The sequence below is a fragment of the Alnus glutinosa genome, chromosome 9 (assembly GCF_958979055.1).
Source record: "Alnus glutinosa chromosome 9, dhAlnGlut1.1, whole genome shotgun sequence".
NCBI lineage: Eukaryota > Viridiplantae > Streptophyta > Magnoliopsida > Fagales > Betulaceae > Alnus > Alnus glutinosa.
This window is the reverse complement of record NC_084894.1, coordinates 10374362-10387063: the sequence shown is the minus strand read 5'-3', so window position 1 is coordinate 10387063 and position 12702 is coordinate 10374362. Positions and strand designations below refer to the sequence as shown.

The following is a 12702-nucleotide window of genomic DNA, read 5'->3' as shown; positions in this document are numbered from 1 at the left end:
TAGCTCTCTAAGGGTTGTTGTTGTGCTGTTGCTATGCTCATCATTGAAGTCTATCTTAAGGAGAGGTCCTAAGGTAAGGAATCTATAGAAGACCCCTTCAAGTATGAGACTTAGTTGGGAGGCGTTTACGTTGGGTTACGTGTCAAAGTGTTAGATACGATCTCTGCATATGGGTATGTGAGTGTTACTGTCTATGTACTAGCTTTGTCTTCTAATAGTGAATTTTCTGGGTTTGGTTGCCCCGGAGTAGTTTTTCTTTTCATTGAGTTTTCACTTCGTTGACAAAATATTTGTATTTTTTAAATTCCGCATTTACAATATTTTGTTACACATTGTGCACACACACAACAAATTAGAAGTCATTCTATTTTTTCATAACTTTCTTCCAATTCTTGCCTCTTTTGAGTCTTCTACTTCCATTTTTTTTTCTTTCTTTCCTTGAGCTCTCCCTTAAAATGTTTTCTTCTTCAAGTTTTTCTTCACCTTCACAACTCCATCTTCTTCTCTACTAGATCCATAACTAATAACACTCCAATTCGCTTACCAAATACCAAGTCGATCAGAAGCAACCAAACTACTAGAAAAAAATTGAAGAAAAGTAATTGAAGTTAGGGTTTTGAGAACTTACGGTCCGAGATCTGTTCAATTGACACCCCCTTTGCTGGAGATAAAAAAAAGTTACTGGAAAGCTTGATGGTGGCCAGTGGGAATCACAAATCAATAGGTTAGGTTGATGATTTCCAATTTTTTATATAATTTTTTTTTTTGTCTTAATTTTTTTTTTTAATGGAATTGCCACCCGGGGGGGGGGCATGGCCTCAACCATGCTTTCTCTTTAATATACGAAAAGATCCTAATTCATTTCACAGAATTGCTAAGAGGTTATATGAAGACTTGATGAGCCAATCTCAACACATACAAAATGCGTTTGCAAAATTGCAAACAATCGACTGCAGTTGAAAGCCTCAATTGATGTTGTTTGAGTGCTTGCATTTCAAGGTGTTGCTTTTATAGGTTGGGATGAAAGCGTAGGTTTAACAAATAGTGAAAATATTCTTGAAATATTGAATTTGATGGTTTCATATAATGAACAAATTGTTGAAGTGATGGATAAAGCTCAAAAAAATGCGTCTTACACATCACCAATGGTACAAAAAGAAATTTTACATATTTTTTCAACCAAATTGAAGGAGGCAATTCATGAAGAAAATAGTAATGCAAAGTTTTGTATAATTGTTGATAAAACTCATGATGAATCAATGAATCAGCAAATAACTATAGTTTTAAGATTTTTTAACAAAGATAGCTTTGTGCGAGAACCTATTTTTGAGCTTGTTCATGTCTCTAATATTGTGGCATTAACCCTACAAAATGATATATATTTTGTATTGTCTCAACATAAGTTAGCCATTGAAAACATTCGAGAGTAGGGATATGACAGTACAAGTAACATGCGAGATGAGTGGAATTTGTTGCAAGCTTTGTTTCAAATAATTGTCCATATGTCTTCTACATTCATTGTTTCATACATCATTTGCAACTGGCAGTAGTGGCGGCATTAAAAGAGGTTATTCATGTTCGTCAATTTTTTACTAATTTTAGTTCTATTGTCAATATTGTTTGGGTCTCATGCAATCGATTTGAATAATTGCGGATTGTTCAAACTGATGAAATTGCTTACCTGATTGAAATTGATGAGATTGAGAGTGGAATGAGACTTAATTAAATTAGTATTTTATAGCGGGCTGGAGATACTCGTTGGAGTTCTCACTTGAGATTAGTTTCTAACTTGATCAAAATTTTTAGTCAAACTTATAAAGTTATTATTAAAATCATTGATATGGGAACTGTTTCTTGCTTCTTCCCAACGAGCAAAAATAGATTTAGTTCATAAGGTAGTGACTTTGTTTGAATTTTTTTTTATTTTGCATCTCATGAAAAAAATTATGCAGATCACTGATCATCTATTTCAAGAATTTCAATTCAAATCTCAAGACATTTTAAGTACCATGCATCTTATTTCATCAACTAAAGCATATATACAACAATATAAAGATGATAAATGGGATGCTTTACCAATGCAAAGTCATTTTGTGAGAAACGTTCAAAACAATTTTCTTTATCTTTCTCCTTTCGTCAGACTACCAAAAAATTTTCTTTATCATTCTCTCACAAACAATTCAAAACTCCTTTCACTTGGATATTAATTACATCAATCAATTCTTATTTTTCTTTTTTTCTTTTTTTTTTTAAAAAAAGTAAATCTTCTTTCTTTACATTACCAAACAATTATTTTTCATTTTTCTCTCACAAAAAATTCAAAATTATTTTCACTTTTATATCACATCACAAACAAACCCAATTGCATTATGGGTACAGCTTATCCTGTAAAGAGAGAGAGAGAGAGAGAGGGTTTTATGCCCTTCACTCGTAGTCAAGAATTTATGCATGAACTGATTTTTTGAGAATTTATGCATATCTCAAAAATCATTTACTGTTTTATTTTTTAACTTGGAGTGTTGCAAAGTATATATATTGAAACATGGTGAGTACAAAGGTAAACCATATATCAACACATAAAACTGATCGCAGATTACATTACATTATAGTCCAGGTCCTCAACGTTTCTGGTTCTTTCAAGTGGATAAGTAAGGGGAAAACGAGAACTTCTCTTTGGTTTTGCCGAAGGAGCTGCCTCTACTCTCTAGGATGAGCAAGCAAAGCTCTTTATCAGGAAAAAAAGATTCTTTCACTTCAGGTCGTAAACTGCAACGAAAGGCATCAAAACACTCCCAATCCACAGTTTCCCATCCCTTTCCTCAACTTCACTTACTGCCTTGACAACCTTTCCCTGACTGTCCTCCAATACCTGCAAAAGCTTACCCTCTGGGCTGTACTTGACAACAATGGCATGGGGCATGCCCCCAATGTGAAGCATGAACTGAATTTTTGCAGGAATTGGGAGCTTGAGGATTAACTTCCTAATTTGTGGGTACAATGCACAGAGATAAGTATATAAGGATCGTCGACAGTGGATTGCCACCCAAAAGTCACCCTTTGCATTGGTCCTGACATTGTCAGGAAATCCATGTAGGACTGCAAATGCCTCTGAAGTCCCTGCTTTCTCACCTTTCAACCAATACTTGCTTAATCTACATAATCAAGATGATAAGAGAACTCGTAAATAACTATAGCAAAAAGCATTTCTGATAACAATGGCTTCAAATGTAACACCTAGACCTCCACCTAGGATAATTTTATAATGATGTTGCTGTTTTAGTTTTTTTAATTTTTTTATTTTTTTTAATTTTTTATTTGTTGTGTGGTAGTTATTTGTTTAATTATCTCTTTTAATTTCGAGGGTTTGATAGAAGGGAATGTTAGAGGGGCTGAAAAAGACTTATAAAGGACAAAAAAGTTCATAATTGTTTACTCAAAATCCTGACAAAATCTGACCAGCTGTATTGTTCTCTAAAAAGGAAAGTTTTCTTTGTTAAAACAAGCCCTAACTGTAAAATAGGAGTTGTTTCTAAACTTATTTCAAAAAGAAAAAGAGATTCAATTTTACAAAAAGAACCTGAGTATTTGCTGCTGCTAGTTTGTGCTCAGAATAACCTACGTTATTTTCCTGCAACCCTAGCTCAAAAAAAAACAAAAAAAAAAAAAAATTGCTTTTTTCAGCTGTCAGTTTACCTATATACTACCAGCTCTTATCAAAAAAAAAAAAAAAAAAAAGTTTACCTATATACTACCAGCTGATAAATCCCAATTAAAATCCTAAATTTTACCTAATTAGCCGCCTATTTCAGCCCCTCAAAATACCTACTTTTGTTTTAAAAACTCAGCTCTCTCTCTCTCTCTCTCTCTCCAAAGTCCAAACCAAGACCTAAAACCAACATCAAGTAGCAAAAAGAATAATAATAATCTTTCTCACAACTGCAACTAGAACAGGTGGATTCTCCAAGTTTTTTCTCAAACTCTTCTATTCAAAACTGAAATTCAGATTTCATATAGCCTATCTAAAATATATTTCTTCCATGCAAAATTAGTGGCAAATTGAGCCCCAAAACTGAATCCTAGAAGCTGCCAAATCAATATTTGGTAAGTGGTTTCAATGATTCTTTCAAGTTTTTGAGAGTCGCTTTTCAACAAACCTGAGAAAAATTTCTCCTTTGTCTTTTTCCTTAATTCTTATGTTCTAAATCTTGCAAAAATTCAGTTTCTTGCACAGAAAATTGTTGTTGCCCAAAGAACAGATTCGGTTTCTTGGTTTTCTCCAAAACTCACGGCTAGATTTTGCTTGGGTATGGATCCGGATGAGGGTGACGTTATTTTAGAGGCTATTCCCGGCATGTTAAGGGTAGAAGGGAGCTTCATAATTTAGAATGCTCCATCAATTATGATGCCAAGGGTACATCCTCTAGGCGGGGGATAGGCAAGCCTCACATTTCCTACTGTTGAGTGCCTCTGGGGCTTTTCGGCTTTGTTTTGTAGGTTTTGGGCTTGGCGGGGTGGGTGTTGGGTTTCCTGCTCGTTTAATTGATATTTACTTATGTTATTATGAGAATCATAACAGAACCCTATTAAAGCATAAATAAGTGAATTAAATTTTGATGTTTGAGCTTCCTATGCATGCTGCCAGCGCTAAAAAAAACCTTTTGGATCCGATTTCTTCTCTTAAATGACATAGATATGGTTTAAACAACATGATTACATGACTTATTGAATGTTTGACATTATCATAACATGTTGTATCAGTGGTTGTGTGTGTTGCATTGCATGGTAGGGACCAAACAACAAGATTATGTTGCTGCAGTCACCAAGAAAGGTGGCTGTTGGGCCTTTTCCAAAAAGATGTTTTGCAACAAAGTGACCCTATAATAAACCCTCTTTGAGTTGTCTTTCTAGTGGTCCAAACCATGAGATCATTGGACACATGTAGGGTTTACAATGAAGTAATCTTTGCTGACATGATGTTGGAATTACAGCGCACACACACAAACACACTAGTTGAACCTTCAGGCCTTTAAATCTATTTTTTGGCCCGAAACCAGATCTGTCTAGGGGACTTTAAGGTGACCTAAGAACCCTATAAAGACTAGATGCAAGTGGTGTTGAGACATACACTCTAAAAAGCATGAGAATAAGCTCACGTTGCATGATCTATGTCCAGTAAATTGAATATACATGCAAAGTATGATCATTCAAAGAAAGGAATCAAACTTGAAATACAAAACCTTAAAGAGGAGAAATTAGATCTGCCCCTTAACATGGGAAGCAATGTTTAGGAGGATCTAACATGGAAAAGAATAAATGACATACAAGAGCGTTAACAATAGTAATTGTTGTGAATGTTTGCTTAAGTTGCAAAGTGAAGTGTGTTGAACTCTTGAACTAAGGAGCGAAGTAAGTAGATTACTAGGAGTCATTCATTGTCCAATTCCAATTCAACCTAATATATTTGTGACTACTGACAATCAATGCAAAAGAAAAACATCGGAATGAATAACAGTTGAGCAAAATGAGGCTCAATGTTGTATAGACTCTAGACATAAGCATGGCCTATATATTTGTTAACTGTGGTACACCCAAAGAGAGGACACTCTCATCAATTAATTTGAGTAGGGCTATGACAAAGAAGGAGATAGACTCACCTGCCAATGGATCCTTCACAAAATACGAAGAAGGAACCATCTTTGCTTAAGGACACACCATTTGGAAATTGGAGATTCCTTGCAAGGACAGTGGTTTCCTTAGTAGTTGGATCGTATTTCAGAACCCTCCCACTATCCTCTGCAGAAAAAACCAACTGCATGAAGTTCCTGCATGAAATAACTGTGTTAAAACAGATGAATAATGGTTCTCTTCTATTAAAAAAAGAAAATCTCAGTGATCATTATGAAAAGCAGCAGAAAACAACAAGGAGTTCTCATAGCATGATAAGAGCAGTAGAGATCTGTCAAGGGCCACCATAAGAACTTCACAGCAACACTTTTGAATGGCTTGTAAACCAATGATTTACCCGACTGAGACAATCTTTGGAATAACTACAGGTATGTTTTGTTAATGGTTTTGAAAAGTATTTTTTGTGTCTTGATTTGAAAAAGTTTTGATGCATATAAAGTTGAGAAGTGTTGTTTTGGTAAGGTCTACATTCGAGAAAATGTTTTCGGTGGGGCTCACTTAAGAAAATTGTTTGGTAAACTTTTTGGAAAGTGTTTTGTGTTTTCAAGGAAAAAATACTAAACATGCTTATCTTGAGAAAACACAACAAGTATGGAGAGCTAACTTCTTACTTATAAAAAAAATTAAAAAAAAAAAAAAAAAAATAGTGGCTGCAGGGCAACACTCAGCGGAGGAGAGGGGTGGCTGCATGACCAATCCATCTGACCAGGATAGAGGTGGATGCGCGGCCACCCCTCTCCGTGAGGGTTGGCCATGCAACCACCGCCCTCTTTTTTCTTTAATCTTTTTATAAATAATAGTCAGCCTCTACACCCAAAAAATTAAGTACTTGTTTTCTCAAAATATTCCTATAAGCATAGTCTACATTTTTCACAGTCAAGAAAATAACTGGTGGCTAATAGTTCTGGAAGCAATTGAAAATTATTGGAACAAGAAGTTGAGGCAAGAGTTTTAGTTCATACTGGGGAATTATCTCAGGAACAAATACAAGTGTTAGGAAAAAGTAAAAAAAGGTGACGCTGCAAATTTGGAAGGGGTATATAGCAAACGAAGCATTGTAGTATTTAAAGTCAAGAAAATAACAAGCTGACATTCTGAAAGTGAATGAAAATTATTAGAACAAGGAGATGAGGCAATAGCTTCAGTACATACTGGAGAAAGATCTCAGGAACAAATACAAGTGTTAGGAAAAAAAGAAGAAAAAAGGGCAATGTTGCAAATTCAGGATTCTGAAAAATCTTTGATAGCTAAAATTTGTTTTTTCAATTGTTAAGAAACACTGCATTCGGCCTGCTGTGACAAGTTATTCACAACCATCATTCAACAATGAAGTATTGCGATAAATTTTGAATAAACAAGTAAAACACATTATCCAAATTTAGACAACCCAAATCATATCAATTACTGAAAAGTCACTGCAGTATCAGCCATTAATAGTTTGACTGAAAGGAGATATTCAAAATCACTCTATCAAATTGGCTGAATATCTCAAGGTGCATAGTAAAGGAATGTATTAACTCTCAAATTATCATTTATACTGATTTAAGAAGTCAAAAATATTGGTTTCAACCATATCCCAACAAAGAGAAGGAACAACTGGGGTAATAAGAACACATGTCTACACAACCACTATGGAGAAATATTATCCTTTTCCAATTGCATTCAGTTTCATGCACCATAGTATCATTTGAATGCCTTCCATGATAAGACGATGTCAAACTGCAATTAAAAAAAAGGGGGGAAACTGCATTCTCTTTCATGCCCTAAATGACAATAAGCACTGTCTGCCATCCACTATAAGAGGATGCTACATTGCAAATTAAGCGGTGTTCTGTATTCTGCTCATCACTGTATAGGGAAAGTGGCTCTTCAGCTGTGGGTGGGACATTGTAAAACAAGTGGCTCTCTTCAGCATTGGCCTAATCACATATCACCAGTCCACTCACATCTAAAGAAGTAACTTAAATATATATATATATATATATATATATATATATATATACACACACACACACACACACTATCACCATCTGAAAAGGAATAGCATCAAGGGCCTACCTCCTCTGGTACTTGGTGCTGCTATCTGTAAAATAAACATTCCCTGCATCATCAATGTCTAGATCATTGGTGAACCTCAAGGGCACCCCTTCTGCCTCAGTTGTTAGTGATGTTGCCAAACCACCTTCTGGTCCCACCTTCATGAGCCCAAAGTATGCATCTGCAATGTATAAATCACCTGTTTTCTTGTCAAATCGGAGCCCCAAAGGCCTGCCACAAATGTGCTCATTCTTCAAGTAACTCAAAGCCGATGGTTTTGGATTACATAGTTCTGACCTGAATTCAAATAAAAGATGGAAAAGATATTATCAAATGACCGAAAAACAACTGTGAGAGATATTTTAAAGACCAGCAAAAACAGTAGAATGATCCCAGACCACTACTTTCAATCAAGGAAGCTGTCAGGTAGAGCCTATAAGCTGATCTTGCGTGACATGTTTTCATAATTTGTTTGCTTATTAGGTCTGAACTAAAAGATGAAGACTACTGACATCTGCCAGTACATTCTCTGAGAAACCAACGCTAAGAGAACAGTTCAATGCAATCATCAATTTTTACAGTGAGTACCGACACGGCAACACCCAGAACCACTTTTGATGGCAAATAAGAGTATACTCAAGAAGTAAAAACATGATAGTTCCTATACAAAATCTAAAGCAATTATATCCTGGAGATATGGGTGTGGAATAAAAATAATAATAATAAAAAAAGGAAAAAAGAAAAAAGAAAAAAAGAAAAGAAAAGAAAGAAAGACATCATTTTGATATATGTTACCAAATATAATGTTTCACATTTTGTCAATATATTAAATTCCATAACCCCCACCCCCCCAAAAAAAAAAAAAAAATTATTCCCTAGTTATGATTAACCAGTGTGCATGCATAAACATACTAAAACTTAATTATTCAGGGTTTTCCCGGCCAAATGATCTCTTATGTCAAGAATCAATCTTTGATCTACTCGCTGTCAATAAACATGTCATGCAAAATTTTACCACAGATACGGTGGATTGGGTAATTTATAGGGGTAAAAGGTGAAGATGGTGGGGGGCGGCTTGGGTGGGGTGATATTTATAGGGGTAAAAAGTGGATCGGATTTGGCACGCGGCCAATGGTTGATGAGACTCTTGTTCTTTGTGGTGCAAGTCTTTACTTGTGAAATGCCCCACAAATCAACCATCATCGTTACACTCAAAACCCATGAACAGGACAGAACCTACAAAATCCCAGAACCCCCCCATCAGCAAAAGCCTCACCTATTAGGCGAAGTGTAAGCGAAATCGGCCCATGACTGGCCGTTCCAGAAGACGACCCGCCCATCAGCGACGCCGGTGTAGGGTCCACGGCCAAGAGGGTCGAACGCTATGCTCTCGGGGCCCTGCAGTTGGTTGAGGAACTTGATTTCGGAATTCTGCAGCAAGTTCTGGGTGTCTCTCTGCGATGGCACCTGCGACCAAGCCGGCATGTCCACCGAGAAGGCCTCGAAGTCCGGGAAGTCGGAGATTGCACTGTGCCTGAAAGGGTCGACTGCGCAGTACAAGGCTAAGACTAAGAAGAGGACCCGCGCGAAGGTTCCGGCCCGTGACGTCGCCATTGCCCTGAGAACGAGACGGAGGAAGAGAGAGTAGGTGAGGATAGGTCTGAGCACCGTTTACATAGCCCAATAGGCGCGGCTGATAATGAGAGAGAGACATGGCACTCTTTGTACCTTGGACGAATCGGTCGCGCTGCGTGTCAAAGAGTGTTAGGTGAATGCATTGCATTTTTCCGGTGGGGTAGATGGATGAATGGTATTGGTGATCGATCGATTATTCAATTCCAAACATGTTCTCACCTGATTGGGCCCGAGCTGGAGAGACTCATTTGGGCTAACCGATGAGGCCCAAACCACGGGTTACCACTAGCCTGTCACTTTTGTATCTCACCAACCCGCGACATTTGGCAGGGGGCCCGTGGCGTACCTCACTAACGTCCCCAAAACTAAGAGTGCGCTTAGAATTGCGATTTTGTAAACAATAAGTGCGATTTTAAATCAAATCGCAGAACATAAATCGTTTAGAAACTGCGTTTTTAAAAATTGCGATTTGAAAACGCAGAAAATCTGCCTTTTCAAATTCCAGGAAAGATGGTGTTTTTTTGAAAATGCAGAACTTTAAAAGATAAACTGTTATTTTGTCAAACGCTTAACTACGTTTTTAAAAATCAATTTTTTCAAATCACACATTTTAAAATCATTATTTTAAATTGCACTTTTTGAGATCGTAAACCCAAACGGACCATAAAATAATTAAATTATTTAACTTGGGGTGTTACTCGTAATGTTCTCATTCTAATTAACTGGTAATTAGCTAGATTCACTATGCGGATATAATTTATCATAGTATATTATAACGAAAAGTGAAAAGAAATGATTTGAGATAAACTAAAATATCTTTAAATATCATTATTTATTCATCAACGTAGACTCAGAGCTTCCAAATGAATATTACTACCGAAATCACAACTATCATATATATATGAAAACTTGATAATGTGAACCATTTGCTTGACATCTTCATCACAACAAAATGTTCACTTTACAGCCTGACAACTTGCTAATCTATAAAACATTAGGGTGTTTCACAGGTAGAAAAGTAATTGTGTAAGTCCACAACTTAATACGTAAATTGTGTATGGAACCTGTTATGCAATGAGCCTTTGGTAACAAATCTCATTTCTTAAACTTTAGTAACCAATAAAGTTATGGTTTTACAAAATGGATCAATGTTGCCGCCATTATTACACCAATATGAAAATTGGTTTGGTTTAAAAGTTAGGTGAGCATTATACCGGTAACAAGTCACTTATATTTTAATGCATGAAAAATGTATAATAAGTAGATTAGATTTAATAGTCATAACTATCATCCGTATGGTTTATTTGAACGTTTAACCCCTATTCGATAGGGTCGACATTGTCATGAGGGACCTGTAGTACAATATCAATGCCCCGAATATTGCCGCGTATCGTCATCGTTAGTGTGTAACGCCCTCAAAATTAGGTAATTGTATTTACTTAACTTGGAGAGTTACTGCCCTACTGGCGATCTCCTTAGTTCAATTAATGGGTAATTGACTGGAGGAATTACCCTTGCACTTATCAGAGTAAAAAGGCATGCGGAAACGGAAATCATGATCTAAGACTTTTATTGACAAATACATAAGGGACAATCATGTATCATCGATCATAGAATCAGCGCCTCCAAACAGACATTACTATAATAATTAAATTCTATTTACCCCAACCAGACAATATGAGCCATCCGCTTAGCGTTTTCATTTCAGCGAATTTCTCACTATACTATCACGTAACCTACAAATCTGCAAAACACCAATGAGTTTCACAGTGGAAGAGAAATAACTGCATAAGGCCATGACTTAGTAAATAAATAATTATAAGACCGGTCATACAATGAGCTTAAGGTAACATTTAATATTTATGGATTATAAACGTAGGTTTTCCCAAAATTGTGTGTATTGCCCCTGTCATTATGCTAACTAAAGAGGTAGTTTATTTAGAAGAATTGATGTGACATAATCCTGGTGACAAGCACTAATAGTTTAATGCAGAGAAAAACACATGTTATTCATGTTATATATATAGAAGGTCATATTTATTCTTCATACGGTCTATCTAGGATATTAAACCATTTTTAGCAAGGTTGGCGCTGTCCCAAGGGACCTGTAGTAGTACACAGGTACCTCGGATATTGTATGCATACCGTCATATACTAACAACTCGACTGAATCCAACCTCGAGTGACCCACAGTACTAGCAAAGCTATAACCGTGACCCCCATTGGATCCAATGCCCATAATCATCTTAAAGTAACTTCTGTGACCATAAGGTTAAGCCCATATAGTAAGCTCATGGTCGCCTTACCCCACATACGATGCAAATATTGTTGATTCATTATCATTGTAAAATAAGTAATACCCATCACGAAGAAGTATAAAAATTAGTAGGCTCATAACATATCATTTTAAACATAAAACATGCTCAATTCGCTGACATATTGCATATTAACGTGAGACCGATTTTGTAAATATTTACTTATCTCAACTCTCATCCATAGGCTCGGACATCTTGAACTCTCGTTACTACGAAACATACCCTAATATTAACATAATACAACGAGAGTTCTAACTCATGCACATAAGAACCCTAAATACAACCTTAGCATTCTAACTAATTAACCATTTTTTGCCACTATCAAATGTTCGATATAAGGGTCGAGCGTTCCACCATCAAAGGTCAAACGTTCGGTCAAATGCAACGAACATTCGAAAGGTACTAGAATGGATGAAAAACTCAAAATTCAAACCCAGACCATTCTCCCTTATAGCCAAGGTTCAAAATAACTTTTAACAAAATGTTAAATCATGCCAATGTAATAGTTTATGAAAAAAAAAAAAGTGTAAGCACCCAACTTTTTAGAAAATATTCATTTTTAAGAGAAATGAATTATGAACACTTCATGGTATGCTTAAGACTCATTACAACACATGATAAGGACACTAACAACATGAAAAACGAGTTTAAAGTTCAGGGTTTACCTCAATGAAATTACACAATGCCAGGATCACCTCTTCTCTCTCTAGGATCTCTCTCTTACCCAAGAAATAAGGTAGCAATGATGCATAGAGGTGTAGAGAAGTCTGAAGGGCGTGGGGGTGGTTTAAATAGAAGAAGGTTTGAAGGAGATAAGGCTGAGAAAAAGGTTTCAACAACGATCATACCAGACTTTAGTTTCATCATGCTATCTGATGTTCTTCTCACCAATTCAGACAAAGAGCAAACCTCTTTGCCTTTAAGCTTACGTTTGAATTCCTTAAAATAGTGTATCATGGATTTGAGGATTTCATCAATCCTAGATTGATCATTAACCTCAACATCAAATAAATCATTTTATTTCAATTTG

At 36.1% G+C, this 12702-nt stretch overlaps 1 protein-coding gene across 1 annotated transcript; it reads right to left on the bottom strand.

The window, feature by feature from the left end:
* Positions 1-2441: 2441 nt before the first annotated feature.
* On the bottom strand, positions 2442-9473 carry LOC133877553 (protein STRICTOSIDINE SYNTHASE-LIKE 3-like). The gene is made up of 4 exons (XM_062315899.1): positions 8999-9473; positions 7744-8019; positions 5655-5822; positions 2442-3152 (listed from the first exon to the last, which is right to left on the bottom strand). The coding sequence occupies exons 1-4, from the start codon at positions 9334-9336 to the stop codon at positions 2750-2752; spliced, it is 1185 nt and encodes a 394-aa protein (XP_062171883.1). The 5' UTR covers positions 9337-9473; the 3' UTR covers positions 2442-2749.
* Positions 9474-12702: the final 3229 nt, after the last annotated feature.